This window comes from Copadichromis virginalis, linkage group LG3 (genome assembly GCF_057382275.1).
Source record: "Copadichromis virginalis isolate Kocher_CV1m ecotype Utaka linkage group LG3, C_Virginalis_male_GT1.1, whole genome shotgun sequence".
Classification (NCBI taxonomy): domain Eukaryota; kingdom Metazoa; phylum Chordata; class Actinopteri; order Cichliformes; family Cichlidae; genus Copadichromis; species Copadichromis virginalis.
Window position 1 is genome coordinate 679,130 of NC_140620.1, and position 18,598 is coordinate 697,727.

General features: G+C 44.6%; 2 protein-coding genes across 3 annotated transcripts; both read left to right on the top strand.

Annotated features, from left to right (window-relative positions):
- Positions 1-449: 449 nt before the first annotated feature.
- Positions 450-11,801, top strand: LOC146712175 (uncharacterized). Of its 2 annotated transcripts, XM_085451939.1 has the most exons (3): positions 450-837; positions 968-1,062; positions 8,586-11,801. In XM_085451939.1, the coding sequence occupies exon 3, from the start codon at positions 8,672-8,674 to the stop codon at positions 10,775-10,777; it is 2,106 nt and encodes a 701-aa protein (XP_085308065.1). In that variant the 5' UTR covers positions 450-837; positions 968-1,062; positions 8,586-8,671; the 3' UTR covers positions 10,778-11,801. The 2 variants fall into 2 exon arrangements, with proteins under 2 accessions (XP_085308065.1, XP_085308064.1); XM_085451938.1 differs by having other exon boundaries at positions 450-1,062.
- Positions 1,188-4,215, top strand: LOC146712176 (uncharacterized). Its single transcript, XM_085452838.1, has one exon. The coding sequence runs from the start codon at positions 2,008-2,010 to the stop codon at positions 4,213-4,215; it is 2,208 nt and encodes a 735-aa protein (XP_085308964.1). The 5' UTR covers positions 1,188-2,007.
- Positions 11,802-18,598: the final 6,797 nt, after the last annotated feature.

Here is an 18,598-nt window from a genome sequence, read left to right on the forward strand (position 1 = left end):
CGAGACGCCATTACTCCGCTGAGCGTCCTTTAGTATTTTTTCATCCCCTCCCTCACAACAACCCAGCACAAACGTTCCTACCTGTTAACATTTACCTGATACTACAGCCTGTAACTTGAGTCCGTTCGGTCCTCGTGACAACCACTTTATAATATATTTTAATAATAAGCCCCGCCCCCGACTGTACTGCCACCTTTATTAGCTGGGTGGTCCCATTAGTCACATACTTACTAGAGATGGACCGATCCGATATTACGTATCGGTATCGGTCCGATACTGACCTAAATTACTGGATCGGATATCGGAGAGAAATAAAAAATGTAATCGATCCATTAAGTATCACGAAAGCACCTCACAAAACTTGCGTAAAACACAGCGAAATTCAGCTCATAACCTTAGCACCTCGAAGCAGTGTGCTCACATGATAAAGCGGCTGTGGCGTGTGAAGAAAATATAATCTGATCAAACATTATTCAGCTTTAAATATTGTTCAGCTTTAAAGTTACTGTGCAACTGTGTAATAAAAATGTGCTCACGACTTTGGCCTTGAGAGCGATAAGAAGCGATCGCCTCATCCTGCAGGTGGAAGATATCTGCAAGCGAAGAGGCTAGAACACCCAAGGCCGATTTCCTTTTATGGAGTTGTTTTTCTGCTAATGCAGCACTTTCCTCACAACCCCCTCCTGTAAGTTTTAGAGAATATATACCTATCCTCACAGAAAATCTTAGGAATCTCCTGATGTGAGCTGTGTTGAGAGGTTGTCTCTGTCTCAATAAAAGTTCACTGATTCCCCATCTGCTGCAGGTGTCCGGTTGTCTTCATTCTCCGCCAGCCTGGTTAAGTCAATTCCTCCTTAACATCTAAAAGAACCTATTTAATGAAGGAAGACGGGTTCACTTTGTGTTTAATATTATTCTATTGCTGTTGTTGTTTTTTTTATATCCTTCAATTGGCGTCACGGAACAGGATCCGCTCCAGGTCAACTGGAACGGATGGGAGGACATCGGCCGTGGTCTGAGTGAACGGAGTTTGGACAAAAGCTGTGTGCACACAAAAACAAGGTAAGCAGACCTTTTATTTCTGCTATATTGAACATTATAAAAATACTTAGTGTCCAAACTCCTAGTAATTCATAACCAAAATTGTCTGGCTTACTTAAGGCTTGTTGAGAATAAGAAATAAGTGAATAAGAGATAAGTGAATAAGTGAATAAAGATAAGAGTGAACTGAGGTCTGACCACGGTTGCAGCCGACGGGTTGCTCTCCGGTGTCGGATAAATACCTCAGTGCAGGTCTGGGACCTTGAAAGGGTTTATTAGTAACGCCTTTCTAAACAAATTAAAAGGTTAAAGGCCTTGAGAATATTTTTTAGTAATATTCTCTAAACTACAGAAGGGTTAGGAAGGCCCAGAGGACTTTATTAGAAAAGATCCTCTAAAACTTAAAAAGGAGAAGTACTGGTTGGAGTCCAAAGGAGGGGTCCCTTTGATCAATAGGAGAAAACGGATCTCTTCTTAAAACCCCGATGATTTTAGTGTTTTAAATGTTTTGATGTTCTGTTTGATATTGGACACACATAAATACACGCTGAATGCTTGCTGTGGAACACTGGGCAGGACAGTTTGGTTCTCCGTTGTTCACAGATTACACAATTAAAGGAACTAGGTTCCTCTTTTGGTTAAAATAATACACCACACATAGAATTTTTTTACACATTTATTACATACATAAGGAGGGTAATGAGTGACTGCAGGTAATGTATGAAGTGTGAATGAGACGTGTGAACAAGGTGACAACCAACTAGCACCCCTATCAGGAAGCTCTAGGCAAGGTTACCCGCCAGACTCCGGTTTGGTAGAAGCTTGGTAACACCTGAAGGGATATTTCAGTGCTGACTCACCTTTAAAGCAGCGCCCCAGCTGTTAGTGCCTAACAGAGGCAGAAACCCAGCTGGCCCAAATTCTCCTTTAAAATCAATAAAAGAACACTCCTCCATTGACAGTAAAATGGATGGAGAATTAGATCGAGAAACTAATGATGATGGTTGGGGTCCCGGTGTTATTCTTAGCACATTGGGAGAACAATTAACATGTGTTGAGACAGTCATAAACTCCACACACCAGCCTAAAGAAGCAAAAAAGCAGAAAGAGTCATTGAGGAAAACAGCTGAAAGGTTAATGAAAGAAAAGGGAAAGGATGAGGGGAGTAGTGGTAACTGGGGAATAATTTGGCAGAATAAGGCTATGCAGGCAAAAGAGAAAGAGGAAGAAGCCAACTCAGCAGCAGCAGGTGCAGGTGTGATGAGCAGGGTGAGACACAGAAAGGAAGCAGATAAGCACGCAGGCCGCAAAGCTAAATTTAATCACTGGGTGTGTTTATGGGAAACTGCAAAACCACACATGAAGAAAAATAGGTCTCAGCCACCTCCCTATTCTGCCTCAACTCCTCCCTCAGCAGGCATATATCCGGTACTTAATATCTCTGGTGGAATAATGACTATTGGAGAAGAACCGCCCGTAGCTCCAACTCCCATAGATACCAAGCATTTTTGCCCAGGAAGCTCCTCTCTGTCGGCGACATCCTCAGCTAGTAGTAGAGCCCCCTCTTCTATGTCCCATTGTTTTGGAACCGGATCTGAGGGCTTAACTGACCCATTTGCGAGCGCACCATTTGCGGTTCGAATGAACAGACAGGGACCCACTGAACAACAATTAACTGATCTAGAAGCAGCATTACGCAGCTGCTTAAATGAACATAGGTCAGTGGTCCAGGTGAATAATCGTGTTGCGTCAGCCCCTCTTTCCCGGTCCAACCCCTTTGCCAGCACTCCTGTCGCTGTTAAGGGAGATCTGACCGCTACTGCAAAAACTGAGCCTGGCACTTCACCAAATGTCACAGTTACCATGTCTTTGGTGGGCCGTCAGGATCCGGAAACACAGATGAGTTTAGCCCACGTTTTTGCTGACACTGCTAACCCACCAGGCGGGGAAGAAACTGAGGATACTGATGATGAACTCAGTGACCTTAACAATACACCCCTCCCTACCTCTCCCAGTTTAGGATATCAGACTAGATCTAAGGGCCCTGTGCCTCAGCCTCCAGGCATGTTTCCCCTGGTCCAGACTAAAGCGCAACGTACACCAGTGTATCAACCTTATTCATTCGGAGATGTCCAGGCCCTAGTGGACAAACTCCCTGACATAATGGAGGGAGGGAATGCCTGGTTGGCTGGTTTGGATAAATACACAGCTGGACAGGACCTCGCACTGGGAGATTTTAGAGCTATTATAACTAGGTGCACATCCCGATCTCAGGCAGCGGACCTGGAACAAAATGCGGGTACTACCATGCATGAGAACGAGGTGCCACTAATGCAGGCCTTGAGGTTTATTGGACCGGCCCTGCGCAAACAATTCCCACCCAAAAATCAAGGCACCTTACAGAAATTTAAATGGGAGGGAAAGCAAAATCCCACCCATTATCTAAATCAGGCTGTTGAAGACTGGGTGAACCATACAGGTCATCACCCCAGTAGGACTTGTTCACAGAGCATGTGGTTTAGAAGGGCGGTGCTGAGGGGCATTCCGGAGTCAGTAAGCCAGAAAATGGAGGATAATCCTGATTTGCAGGACTGTGACTTTGCAATCTGGAAGAAACATTTGATTTTTAATCTTAACAAAGTGCAGATTAAGTCTGATGATAAAGCGGAGAGCGTCGAAGATTTACAGTTGCAACTGTTGAAGGTTCAGCTGCAGAAAGCTAAAAACGACCTGGGTGGAAAAGGTGACAAGCCTAAAAAGCAGCTTGTGGCCGCTGCGGCTCCCCCTCCTGGTCCAGTTGCCCCTGATTTGTATCCGAACCCATGGCCAACTGATCCACAGCCCCCCCAGTATGGTGCTTATCACTCCCCGGCCCCTTATGGGCAGAGAGGTTCCCCATTTGGAGGAAACAGAGGTGGTTTCAGGGGAAGGGGTCAGATGGGAGGTGGTAGGGGAGGCCAGATGTATGTTTGTTTCCGGTGTGGACAACCTGGACACTGGGCTAAAGCGTGCCCTTTGAACCCGGCTGCTGGAAGAGGCAGGGGAGCCCGTGGTGGGCCCTATCAGCATCCTGGCCACAGAGGTGGACCTCGTGGTGCTTTAGTTGAAGTGCCCCCGGCCCCACAGATGCCTGTGATGGGGTGGGAGTACTACGAGGGTGGTCCCCAGCTATAGGACACCCCACAGACTGCCCAGGACGGTGAAGGGACAACGGCGGACCCTATGCTGTCCATAACTGTAGATAGAAGAAGAAGCAGCTTTTTAGTGGACACTGGAGCTACGTACTCCACCATTAAGGATGTTGCTCGTGAAAGACTTACTGACAGAGTGATTACAGTGGTGGGCATATCTGGGGAACCTAAAACTCTGCCTTACACCGTGCCCCTCCCCACAACGGTTGGAGATCAGACCTTGTTACACAGCTATGTTTGTTCAAAACAGGCGCCTGTGAATTTACTGGGAAGAGACTTGTTGATTAAATTAGGAGCCACAATACTCTGCTCTTCACAAGGCCTAACTGTGACTCTCCCTACTGGGGTTGTACTTCCCTGCTCTGATGGGCCAGAGGGAGGTGGTCAGTTTCTGCTGCAACCCTCCTCCTGTTTGGCGGACTCTGCTGACATCTACTGGGCATTATTGGAAGTTGAAACACCTGCTGAACCAGGAGTTTGGACTGCTTTTCAGCAATGGCGGCCGTGGCTCTCACTTCTACATCCTTATGTCCCTCCCCCTGACCCACCTCATGTTACACTGTTTTATGACAGGCATGACACCACCTGGTACCAGCACATGTTCCAAGAGCAGTGTGAGGGGCGGGCTTGGTCTCTGAACATGTCGTGCATTTATGCGGCACCGGAGGGAGTGGCAGCAGCGGTTACTTTTACAACAGATCAATTACAGTGGTACATGATGTCTGATGAGGCAGCTCCCCATGTGTCACTGGCCTTACATCCTGGACACCAGGCTAAGGAGCTGGGTGGAATGGTTAAACGTTCCCTTGCGGCCACTGACTGGACACCTACAAAACTCCCACAGGTTTTGTTTTCTCCATCTACCAAGACATACCAAATTTTAAATGATTGCTTTAATTCCTCAACACTGCAACATAGAGTGGTCAGCGGGTCACATGGCAGAGAACACACAGACCACTGTGATGCTGCGCCTTTACTCGACTCTCTTCCAGATTGTTTGTGGTCCCATGGACCCACAGATGTAGGTTTAGTTGATGTGGAGCCAGTCTCTTTTCAACTGTCATCTGCTACCCCTTTGTGGCAGCCTCAGTACCCACACAGACCGGAGGCTGAGGCTGGGATTGCAGAAACAATTTCTGGTTTGGTCACTGCCGGTGTCTTGGAGCCCTCCTGCTCTAAGTGGAACACGCCCATCCTACCCGTTGAGAAAAAAGGCACGGGGAAGTTCAGAATGGCACATGATTTGAGAAGGATTAATGCCTTACTTGGCACTCCTACTTTGCCTGTGCCTAATCCTTATGTTGCCTTGACCAACCTCCCACCATCTCATGCCTGGTTCACCTGCATTGACTTGGCTAATGCCTTTTTCTGCCTCCCACTTCGTGAGTCACTGCGTGACATTTTCTCATTTACATTTAGAGGCCGACAATGGCGTTACACTCGCTTACCACAGGGATTTGCCCTCTCCCCAGGACTGTTTAATCAGTGTTTGAAAGAACTTTTACAAACCACCCCACTACCATCTGACTGTATGTTAATACAATATGTGGATGACCTTTTGCTGTCTGCCCCCACGGCTGACATCTGCTTGGAGGCCACCAGAGTGGTACTTCACCACCTGGCCAACACAGGTTTTAAAGTGAGCAAAAACAAACTACAGATTGCAAGAAAACAGGTTTCTTTTCTAGGCCGCATGGTCTCACAGTCCGGTATTTCCTTGTCCCCAGAACACAGGAACTCCATTTTGCACCATCCAAAACCTCTAACTGTAAAAGACATGTTGTCATTTTTGGGCCTGACTGGTTACAGCAGGACCTATGTCCCAGACTATGTTGGCCTTACTTCCCCTTTGCGCGCTTTGGTAAATGAACAAGGCATGAGAAACCTCTCTGCTCCCCTCTCATGGACTACAGAAACAGAACAGGCGTTTATAAAGTTAAAACAACAGCTTTCTGTCGCCTCTGACCTTGCTGTGCCAGATTATGCTTTGCCTTTTCATCTTGATGTTTCTGGAACTGGAACCCATATCAATGGTATCCTGTTCCAGAAAAAAGGGGGAGAGAGAAAAGTGTTGACATATGTAAGCGTAATGCTTGACAACACTGAAAAACGCCACCCACCGTGCACACAACACGTTTCTGGACTTGCAAAAATCATTCAGAAAACAGCACACATAGTGATGAACCACCCACTAAAAATTTTGACATCACACAGTGTGGTGGCCTACGTCTCCTCACAGGCCTTCACACTCACTTCACTCAGGCAGAGACGCCTCAGTACCATTTTGGAAGCACCACACATCACCTACTCACATGAAGGCATAAACATGGCTGATCACATGGGATCGGGGGAACCACATATGTGTGAAGAGGTTGTGCAGGTACAGGAGAAAATCAGGCCAGATTTGCAGGCAGAACCTCTAATGGATGCAGAAAAAGATTGGTTCACAGATGGATGTTGTTTCAGAACTGAAAGTGGAATGTTGAAGGCTGCATGGGCAATAGTGGAACAGACAGACATGAGATGGAAAACAGTGAAAGCAGAGCAGTTGACAGGACAACAGTCTGCACAGAGAGCTGAACTGAGAGCGGTGATTGAAGCCTTAAGGATGGGAAAGGGACAGAAAGTGAATATATACAGTGATTCAGCTTATGCTGTGGGAGCAGTGCATGTGGAGCTCAAGCAGTGGCTAAGAGCTGGTTTTTTGACAGCCAGCGGAAAGCCTATTAAACATGAGATAGAAATGAGGGAATTAGCGGAAGCACTGTTGTTACCTGTTAAGGTGGCAGTGGTAAAATGCAAAGGACACAGTGCCGGATTGGACTTAGTGGCATTAGGTAACAAACAGGCCGACTTAGTAGCTAAGCAGACAGCTGGTTACTTACCCTCCCTGATTATGGTAATGGACCCAGAAGCCACACCCCCTCCAGAAAGACCACCCATACAACTAGGCCTAGCCACAATCAGAGAGTTACAGGACAAAGCCAGCCCCCAGGAAAAATCATTATGGGTAACAAGAGGGGCCACAAACACAGATGTTTGGCGTGGCCCAGATGGAAGGCCCATTCTACCGCCAGGGGTCAGACAGACAGCAATGGAAGAGGCACATGGAGTGGGGCATGTGGGACCTGCACAAATGATGAGGAACTTAGCCGCCTGGTGGCACCCTTATCTAAAAGACATGACAAAATACATGGTTAAAACCTGTAAGGAGTGCAACCAATTTGGAATCAAGCCCGCCTTCAAGCCAATAGCAGGGTACTTCCCCATCCCACTTTGCCCAGGGAAAGAAATAATCATTGATTACACAGACATGGTGGACAGAGTAGGTAGTTACAGGTACCTGCTGGTGGCTGTGGATGCATTTTCAGGTTGGCCAGAAGCCTGGCCGACAGCAAGTGAAAACAGTAGAACTGTGGTGAAGTGTCTGATTAATCATTATATACCACAGCATGGGTTTCCCGAGGTCATAAGGTCGGACAATGGTTCACATTTCAGGAACCACGATCTGCAGAGGGTTGAAGCCGCATTAGGTTTGAAACATAAGTTTGGCTCAGTTTACCACCCCCAGTCCCAGGGGAAAGTGGAAAGGATGAATCAAACTCTAAAAACTAAATTGGCTAAAATCTGTGCACAGACCAAATTAGATTGGGTTAAGGCATTGCCTCTTGCATTAATGTCCATAAGATGCTCAGTAAATCAAACCTCTGGTTACACTCCATTTGAGTTGGAGCATGGCAGGCCTTTTCCTGGCCCCTCCTCTCGCCTGTTAATGTCGGATGAAGCTGATTCAGACCTCGATCCGAGGACATATTATAACATGCTCCGCAGTTTTGTTGCCCAGTATTCCTCACAGGTCGCTGAAAGAAACCAGCAAGAGCTGAAAGAGGCGGCTACACCTGGAATGGACTACGTCCTCCTGAAAGTCACAAAGAGAAAGTGGGCTGAGCCTCGCTGGACAGGCCCTTACCGCATAACAGAGCGGACCTCCCACGCTGTCAGGCTCGAAGGGAAAGGTGACACCTGGTTTCATTACACACAGTGCGCTGCTGCCACCGAACCAGGAAGAACCTTGAGAGAGGTGCAGAAGGACCTGTCAGAAGGAGCTGCAACAGCATCACCAACCACTTGAGGGAGCCAAAACTCAACCTACAAGCCGGCTGGTTACAAAAGGGGGTGTTCTTCATACTGAACTAAACATTTTTATTTTTCTATTTTTAACATCTTTTATGACTTTGCTTTTATATTGGCTTGAGTTTTTAAGATTTACATTTTACATTGCAATAGTTTTAACCGCTGAAAGCTCATTTAAAGTTGTGTCACTGATACTTTTTGTTGCTCTTTAACTCCTAGAACACGCCCTTGGCGAGGTGGGGGGAACTGGACCACCTTTCTCTGCCCCATCATCCTCTATTAGAAGACACCCAAGCTAAGTAAACATGTCTTGGCCCTTTCCCCCTGAAATGACAGGCAGGCAAAGATGTTGCGTCTTTGTTTGCTTCCTGGCCCTGGGTCTCATTCCCATTGGCATAATCCTGATCTGTGAAGGGCCCCCGACACTTCTGACACCTTCAAGTTCAAAAGCTTCGCCCCCTTCTGACAGTCCCAATCTGACAAATGTAGCCCCTAGGGTCTTGCCCACCACTTCCTCTCCAGTTTTGCCCACGCCCGATCGATTTAGAAAGAAACGAGACACGGTTACCTCCTGTACCCCAAGTACGACTAGAATGATTACTCTCTGTGTCCCCAACAATAAAAGTTGGGTAGTTGAAATAGATTTCGCTAGCTTCCCAGTCACTCCCGTCACCAAAGACCAAGGGGGGGATCTTTTTAACCTTGCAGTACATCTCTCCTCCTCAGTGTGGTATATAACCCTGGGAGGTTGGCATCAGTGGAAGTGGTCCAGTTTAGTGTCAGAAACGGACCTCGATTGGTCCAAGCACTCTAGGGGTCAGGCTTTGCACTGGAGAAACCAAAATATGCTCAGAATAGCAAAAAAACCGGATCTTTCAGGCTTAATTTTTACCCTAAAGGATCTGGCCTTGACCTCCTGTCAACAATTTATACTTGCCCCTTGGACTGATCGCACCGCCCTGTATTGGCAAATGGAAATATGCCCTAGCGTTGGTGCAGCTCCAAGCTCTGTAGTTAAAGATGATAACCCCACCTTTAATGGCCCTCCGGTGACATATACAAACGGGGGGAGAAACGGCCGAATACGCATTGTAGACACAAATAAAATGTCTAAAGATGACCTCTTCCAAATTCTAACCGGTATTTCTGGAGCAACAAACAACTGGTTACTACTAGCTGAACAAGCTGCTGACAAGACGGCTTCCGACTGCATAGTATGTATGGGAGCCCGCCCCACTTTAAGAGTTGTACCGGCGCCAGTCAATAGTGCATGCCTCCTGCATCTTATGAACAATACAAAACGAGGTCATTGCTCATATCTGGAAAACCACTTTCCTAAAACTCAACGCTCGGTCTCTAATAAACCACCTTTCTTTTCTTCAGATGTAGCTGTGAACAATTTCACTTGTATTAACCTGACTGGCAATGCAGTAAAACTAGGTAGCTTGAACTCTTCTTGGTGCACTGAGATGACGGTTATGAAACCAAACTTCCGACCTACGGCTAGGGCTGATTTGTGGTGGTGGTGTGGCAAAAACAAGTTATATGATGGTTTCCCTCGGGATGCGTCAGGTCTTTGCGCTCTCATAACTCTTATTTTACCTGTTTTAGTCACTCCAGTAGATCTCTCTATAGAAGTACACGAAGTTGGCCTCCCATCCTCCTCTGAACGCCGCTCTAAACGTTCTCTAATCCCAGGTTCAGCTCATAATCCAACCTATATTGATGCTGTAGGTATACCCCGTGGGGTCCCCGATGAATATAAACTGCGAGACCAGGTTAAAGCAGGATGGGCCTCGATACTTTGGATGGTTGAAATAAATGCGAATGTAGACAGAATTAACTACATTCACTTTAATGTGCAACTGTTGGCTAATTACACTCGAGATGGTTTTGAAGCTGTGCATGCACAGTTATCTGCCACTTCCCTAATGGCTTTCCAAAACAGGGTCGCAACGGATTTTCTCCTCGCAGAAAGAGGCGGAGTCTGCAGCCTTTTTGGTCAGGAGTGCTGTACCTATATCCCCAATAACACAGCTCCTGATGGTTCCCTCACTAAAGCTATTACTGGTCTCACAGCTCTTACTGTTAAAATGAAGGAACACTCGGGCGTTGATACTGCCATGTGGGACTCTTGGCTTAACATGTTTGGCAAATATAAGGCCCTTGTAGCTTCCATCCTAGTTTCCATCTCAGTTTTTGTTGCTGTCCTAGTCACCTGCGGTTGCTGTTGTATTCCATGCATTCGATCCCTCTTCCAGAGACTGATTGTTACAGCTTTCACTCCTGAGGATAAGGATCTCGCCCGGCAGATGCCTTTATTGGCTAGTCAACTTCCCACCTCCTCGCCAACGGATGAGGAAAACTCTGATCGTGAGGGTGACGAACATTATCGTCTTTCTCTTGTTTAAATGCTTCTAGAATGGTTGTTTCTCTGTGGTGTTTTGTATTAGACTTGTTATTAATTGTTTCCCTCACCCACTTCCTCTTGAAGGATATATCTGGTTGAACTGTGTCTGGTCGGGTTGTGAGGGTTAAGCGATGTTCTCAGGGTCTCCGGACTTAAGCCTGAGCGAATGTGTACTCCCACCACTGGATATAAATTGTTTTTTTTCCACACCCCTTCCTCACGTTTTACCATATTCACTTTTGAATGTCCTTAGCAGTTACCGTTCTGGGTTTATTTTACGGTTGATTTATTCTTTCACATTTTCACGTTTATATCTCTCATTATTATAGTATATTCTGTACTCTCCACATTTTTATCATTACTTATGCTTTTTGGTTGCTGGGTTACAGGAACTGTTAATTTTGTGTCACTACCCTGGTTGCACTGACTCGTGTATCCTTGTGTGCAGGACAGCTGTTACTGCTTTCGTCGGGAACCGAGACTGCTTGCAGCCGACCCCTGGGCAGGGTGGTGCCTGGACTCTTTTCTCCTCATCTGCAATGACAGATAAAGACAAATGATAAGACCCGAGGAGTTTTTCGAGCCAGGCTTCGACACGTCTCTGTGTTCCTTTGAATGTTACTTATTTTTGTGTGTTGACCCATTTAAATTGGGTCAAAAGGGGGATTTGAAGAAAATATAATCTGATCAAACATTATTCAGCTTTAAATATTGTTCAGCTTTAAAGTTACTGTGCAACTGTGTAATAAAAATGTGCTCACGACTTTGGCCTTGAGAGCGATAAGAAGCGATCGCCTCATCCTGCAGGTGGAAGATATCTGCAAGCGAAGAGGCTAGAACACCCAAGGCCGATTTCCTTTTATGGAGTTGTTTTTCTGCTAATGCAGCACTTTCCTCACAACCCCCTCCTGTAAGTTTTAGAGAATATATACCTATCCTCACAGAAAATCTTAGGAATCTCCTGATGTGAGCTGTGTTGAGAGGTTGTCTCTGTCTCAATAAAAGTTCACTGATTCCCCATCTGCTGCAGGTGTCCGGTTGTCTTCATTCTCCGCCAGCCTGGTTAAGTCAATTCCTCCTTAACATCTAAAAGAACCTATTTAATGAAGGAAGACGGGTTCACTTTGTGTTTAATATTATTCTATTGCTGTTGTTGTTTTTTTTATATCCTTCACGTGCGAGACGTCTCGGCGGTCTGGTTGAGCATTTGGAGCCTCGCTACCAAACCAGCATTTCATCTCCGAGGACGTGATCCCAGAGAGAAGTAAAGCAAGTGTGTAAGTTCATCTCTGAGTGTTTGTAAAGCATTCCCACGTTAAGCTTAACAACCGATATATGGAGCGACTGCCTCTCTCTCTCTCTCTCTCCTGCTGCTACTTCAATCATGAAACTGCTTAACGATCAGCTGATCGGCTTTTCTGTCTGAGTCCAGAAAGAGGAAACCAGCGGCTGAACAACAGCAGCACGTTTAAGCTTGATAAGCTGTTGTTAGAATTTATTTAATATTTCTTTCTACACCAGGATCTTTTTCTACGTAGCTGACGCTGGTAACTGTGCAGGGGCGGATCTAGCAAAGTTTAGCCAGGGGGGCCGATAGGGCATGAACAGGGAAAAGGGGGCACAAAGACATACTTTTCTTTCTTATTCTCATTTAAAATGTCTAGCTTTTAATAAATAATTATCTGAATCTTAAACCCAAAGATTAATCTTATGTAAAATGTATAGAAGTCCATTACTGTATATAGTAACTATTAAGTCTAATATACCCTAGTAAGCTATAGTACTTTTTCCTTTGGGAAGGTGCCATCTGTGCAGTCTGCAGTTCTGTTGAAGAAAGATGTTGAATCTATTTAATTATTCTTAAAAAAATAATTGATTTCTGTGCATTTCTTTCACACTTGCATTAAATTTAACTCATTCACTGCCATTGACGGCTATAGACGTCAATTGAAAGCATACGTTTGGAAATGGCTGGCAGTGAATGAGTTAAGTTGATTATGTCGATTAAGCATCACAAGGTGGTGGGTGGGGGTGATTCCCTATTTTTTTGCTGGGAGTTTGCAGCCCTATTAGTCAGGTAGCTTAATATTTCTGCTAAGTGCTCTTTAAAATACCAGAATAGGGAGGATGGAGCAGGTTTAAGTTTATTAGATTGATCAGTGTTGCTGAACTATGAAACAGTTTTTGCAAACAGGTATAACAGGATAGCTTTAGTGTTTGTTTGTTTTTTGAGTATGAACTTATAGAAACGGCAGCAAGATATTAAAAAACTGTTTTATTGATTAAAAACACTATATCGGATTCATATCGGTATCGGCAGATATCCAAATTTATGATATCGGTATCGGACATAAAAAAGTGGTATCGTGCCATCTCTAATACTTACACATACTAATGTTACTGGAGAAATGAGAAACACATTATTACATTATGAACACGTGTGAATTCAGTCATCTCCATTTTCTGAACACTTTGTAGAATACATTTAATGAATAAACAACCCCTAATTTTTATAAAGTGCCATGTGTTTAAAGAACCAAGATTCATACGAACTTTTATTTGCAACGTTTAAAAAAACGAGCATTACATTCAAACCAGGGCAGATTCAAAAACCAGAAAGCTGGGAAGAGTTGTTATTTCTCCCTCTGTCGTGGTCTCTCATTTGTTAATGTAGACGTATTAATGACATCATTGTTTATTGTTGGGAAACGCCCCCTGTCAGTGTTTCCTGTCCAACAGGGAGGAGACTGCAGGCGCCTCCTTCAGCAGAGTAACGGAGCTGTGTGGGAGCTGTCGGTGGCAGCAGGTAGCAACTCATACTGTGCATCTGTTTCACTCTCAGCTGTTAATCTCAGACAGCGTTTCCATATGAAACACATCTGTTTGTGTTTCATGTACAACTTGTGTGTCTCCCAGGAGCTGCTGTGCATGTTCGTTTATAGTGAACTAAACTGATCACAGTCAGAGTTTAAACACGTGGAGTCACACAGACATGATATAAACTCATATAGTCACATGATCACAGGAACTCACCTGCCCGTGCAGGTATGAATGTATGAACCTGGTTTTATTCTTGGCTCTGATCCTCATCCTAGTTCCAGCTGATCGATCGCAGATCAGAGAACCGATCAGTCTGTTTGTAGGATATTGATCAGCTGGCACAGCTGGGACAGACTCCAGCATCAAACCCACCGACCCATGTGAGTGTCTGACTGTCCTCTGTGTCCTCAGGGGCACAGGAACCTCTGACTGCTGAAGAAACAGTCTGAGGAGGAGGAGCTGGTGATGAAGAGCAGCCTGTGTATATACAGTATCTGTTGTTTATTCAGCCCTGAGGAAGATGAAGATGCAGCCTTGCTTTGGCCTTCCTCTGCTAACAGCTAACAGCTAACTAACCTCAGCCAGATGTTCTGCAGCTGTTTGTCTAACATTAGAGGTTTATAATGATGATGATCGTGTTTCTGCTGTTTCTGCTGATGGAGTGAAAATGCTTCATTTGAGTTAAAGTTCAAAGCTGCTGACTATCAGGAAGCGTCAGAGAAGATCAGACAAACATCATGAAACACCCCTCTGACCTCAGAGCTCCAATCAGAGCAGGAAGGACCCGTGATGAACTAACTTAGATAAACATGGACTAACTCTGAATGCAGAGCTGGCTTGGAGCTGTGGAGACTTACTGAGGAGTAAAGTGGACATGAAGGAGTCACAGAGGGAGGAGGAGGTGAACAGTGATGTTTGTTAGACAGGATCAGACTGAAGAGGGAACATAAGAAGAGTTTCATGCTGGATTTGAACAGGACAGGAAGATAAGCTCCGCCCAGCAGCTGAGTCCTCTCTGCTGGTGTTGGACTGCAACATCAGGGAGTCTGCTTCCACATCTGGTTTCCACAGCTGGAGGAAGCTGTCCCACGAGCACGCCTACGCCCCTCTGTCATTACTGAAGTAGTGATGGTGTTTAATCAGTGTGAGACTGTTTCACTGGTCCAAGCAGAGATTTACATAAATGAGCTTTTATGAGTTCTTATATTATCTGATCAGGCCGTTTGCTCCTGTTAAAGAGAAATGTGCATCGAACGTTGTGGGTATTCATGAGTCTAACAGTTTAAACCTGTGTGTGACGTTGTGTCCTTGAACGGCCCTGACAGACGGCTGTAGTCCATAATATTAATGTTTCCTGCTGACTGAAATAAGCAGCTGAGCTCTGTGAGGGCAGAGCTGCTGCTAACAGGTGAGTCTGTTACCTGGACTGGACTGAGTGAGCTGCTGTGTCACAGCTTTATCAGTGACACACTCAGCATGTGTGTGTGTGATATGTCACAGTGCTGGAAACACACATGAAAATATATTAAAGGTTGAATCTTTGTTCTTTTGGTTTGTGGAACAAAAATCAGCAACGAAGAAACGCGAGCGTAAAACTTGGTGTAGAAGTGCAACAAACGTAAGCCGGCTCATTTGATGCTGTGACGCTTGAAAAGGATTTGCGCACCTACATCATTATTTACGGTTTAAATTGTGCTGCCTTCAGGTGCACCTGGTAAATTCAGGAATCTCTACTCCAAACCACAGCAGGTTGTTTTAGAGGCTGTTCTGGGTTAATGTTGGTTTGTTGGCAGAAACATGTCTGTGATCGCTGTGTTGTTCTTTTTGATGCAGGATTTCATGTAACTCGGTGCTAAAATCATAACAATGAAGTTGAACAGTTCTAGTGCTCATGTGTTAGCTAGCATGCGTCAGCTAGCATGCGTCAGCTAGCATGCGTCAGCTAGCATGCAGCCTGTTTCAGTTGCTCCTGCTTTTACTCTTTACTCTAATTTTTTCTTACTTCTTTCTTTGTCCTTTACTGAGTGTGTCCATCTGTTTAAAAGCTTTCTTTTCAAACATGTGGATCAAGAGAGTTTTTGTTCTGCTGTTGCTTTCACTGAGGAATGGGAGCGCAGCACAGCAGCTACACACCAGAGATCAGCTGAGCCGCCTGATGCTGCTGTTGCAGATTAACTGGAGACGGTCAAACAGATGTGTGACAGACTTTAAGGAGCTGCTGCCAACAAACCAGCAAATAAACACTGAATATTTCATGTGTGACATTTGTGAGGTGGCCTTAAACACAGTCCGTCAGTCTTTTTGCTCTTGAACAGTGAAATATTAAAAACTGTCTGGAGTTTATTTGGTGATGTTCTCGTGCACGAGGCGAAAACAGCAAACAAACGTCACAGTAAATCTTTCCAGCTGATGTTATCCATCCTCCACCTGCTGAATCCACTTCAGCCTCTTCCTGCTCATGTTCCTGTTTAGAGGCACAGTCGGCCTGTAAATGGAGAAAACTGAACACAGGAATATTTGGATTTCCTTCTTTTTCTCTGCTCATGTTCAACTTGTCTGATTCAAGCTGGGAATATTTATTAGAAACAAAGTGAATAATATTATTTTATTATCACGTTGATGCAGCACATGGTTCAGTTAGCTTTGTATAAACACGTGTTAGAAATGTTCTTCAATCAGCTCTTTTTACTCTCATTTCACAGCCAGTACTTTTTACTTTTACTTGAGTAAAGAAGTTGAATTAGTACTTGGAGTATTTTTAACAGTAGTATTTTTACTTAAGTACAGAATGAAGTTCTCAGTCTGCTGTGCATCTTTAGTCACTGAGTAAATGGTAAATGGCCTGTATATTCACACTTCACACTCTCTTAAGTAAAAGAATAAACTATTTAAGTTGGGTTTCACTTAGCTTTGGAATATAAAACAAAACTGCTTGTACATAGACGTGGTGGATGAAACAGCAAACAAATATCCAGTTGCCCATCAGCACACGTTGATGCTGATAGAACAGACCTGAAAGCTATACAGTGGGGTTTAGCAAAGGTGGAAGTTGAAGAAAGTGTGACTCCAGTACCTTAGAGTTTTCAGTTTACAACTAAATATTTCTAGGCCAGTGGAACACAGCTCCACTCCTGCAGTTAGATAGAGACTGGTCTCAATCAACATACAGCTTTCAGTCTGCAATTTAAAATGAGGTCATTAAAAAATACTTTAGTAGATATTGGTTATAATTATCCATCACAACATTTAGAATTTAAATTTTAACCATTTTTAGGGTATAACTGGCTGTTTTTGACTACTTTTGATTTTACCTCCACGTCTCACCTTTAAAACTGTTTATCTCGCCTTGTTTGGTCTCATTATTCTCAGCACAACCTCACATGTTTGAATTTACTGTTATTTTTTCCATTTTAACATACTGATCTAAATTCAGACAAAAACATAAAATCAGAGGAGAGAAAAGTTCTTTTTGTCACTGTAAAAACGAATCAGTTTTATAGCTTGAAATGCAAACATAAATTGTAAATGAAATTTTAAAAACCTATGCACAAGTTGTGCAAAGAACAACGTTACATGCAGATATTTACCTGAAATTGCAGCAAATGGGTTTTTTTTAATAACCATTTCAAACTATTTACAGAACAATACAGGTGTTCTGCATTAAATAAGAAGGCACACAAATGATTTGTACCATTAAAAATTGATTCCTGTCCACTATAAGACAGAGGAGAGCAGGACACCTCCTGCAGGTCTGACAGCAGGAGCTGTATCACTCCTCCCGTTTCCCAGCTGGAGACGGCGTTCACTGTAATCTGCATTTGTGACGTTCATTAGTGCCCTCATTGACACACAACATACAACAACGAATACACTACACACTAATTACACAAGACAACACAACACACTAACACTCCACACTAAACATCACAAATCTCTCTGTCTCTCTCTTGCTCACTCTGTCTCGCTGCCCTCACTCCCGAAACGTTCCCCTCGCCCTACACAAACAAATGCGTGTGTTGCCATTTTTTAAAAAATTGGTCGAGATGTCTTGATGCATCTCAATCATCCAGGAAAGTAAATCTCCAAAAGTTGATTCTGTTCATCTGGACGTAGCATTTTGTGGGAGAAACGTTTCGTCATCATCAGGTGACGTCTTCAGTCTCAGCTGACTGCAGGTTTCAATCTTATAAACAGTACATTTGCATAATGACTGAAACCACTGAAGGAACAATGGGCTGGGAGGTCAGTTCATCATTAATATGCATTTCTCATGACCACTGACCAAAACCCTCTGATCAAAGCCCACCTGTAGGTGTGAACAGACTGCAGAGTCCTTGCCTGACGAGGTGGCTCTTAGCCAGAGGTGGTTCGATTTCCCCGATGTATAGATCCTGGCAATCCTCCTGCACTTAGCAGCGTACACTATGTTACTCTGTTTGTGTCGGGGGACCTGATCCTTAGGGTGGACCAGTTTTTGGCGCAGCGTGTTTTGGGGTGTAAAAGCCACAGAGATGCGGTGTTTAGCAAAAATGCATCTGAACTGCTCCGATACTCCTGACACGTACGGGATCACTCCAGGTTTTTGCTTAGGCAGAGGTTGTACTTCTCTCCTGGATCGGCTGGAGCTTTCTTTAGGAGCCTTTCCAGCTTTGACATTTGAATCTGATGTGTCGGTCCACCGAGTTAATGTGAAATGTGGAGCATCCTGAGATTTGATTTTCACCCAGGTGTCATCCACATACCTGAACCAATGACTTGGTGGTGTTCATGAATGAGCACAATGAACACGACAGCTTGTTTTTAACCAGAGCTGAGCTTATCTTTCCTGAAGACGTTCATTTCCACATAAACCGACGAATTAGAAAGACTCCTCAGTCCCAGCAGTGTCTGATCAAACCGATCCTCTGTTGAGGAGACAACGCTGTTCCTCCATTGTGGTCTCATCTGGAGGTCAAAGGTCAAAGCAGCTCTGCTGAAGGTCAAAGGTTAACTGAACCCTGAG

Bases quoted from the DNA above. Each gene is read 5' to 3' on its own strand.
- LOC146712176 (XM_085452838.1), top strand. From the start codon at position 2,008: ATGGATGGAGAATTAGATCGAGAAACTAATGATGATGGTTGGGGTCCC.
- LOC146712175 (XM_085451938.1), top strand. From the start codon at position 8,672: ATGTCTTGGCCCTTTCCCCCTGAAATGACAGGCAGGCAAAGATGTTGC.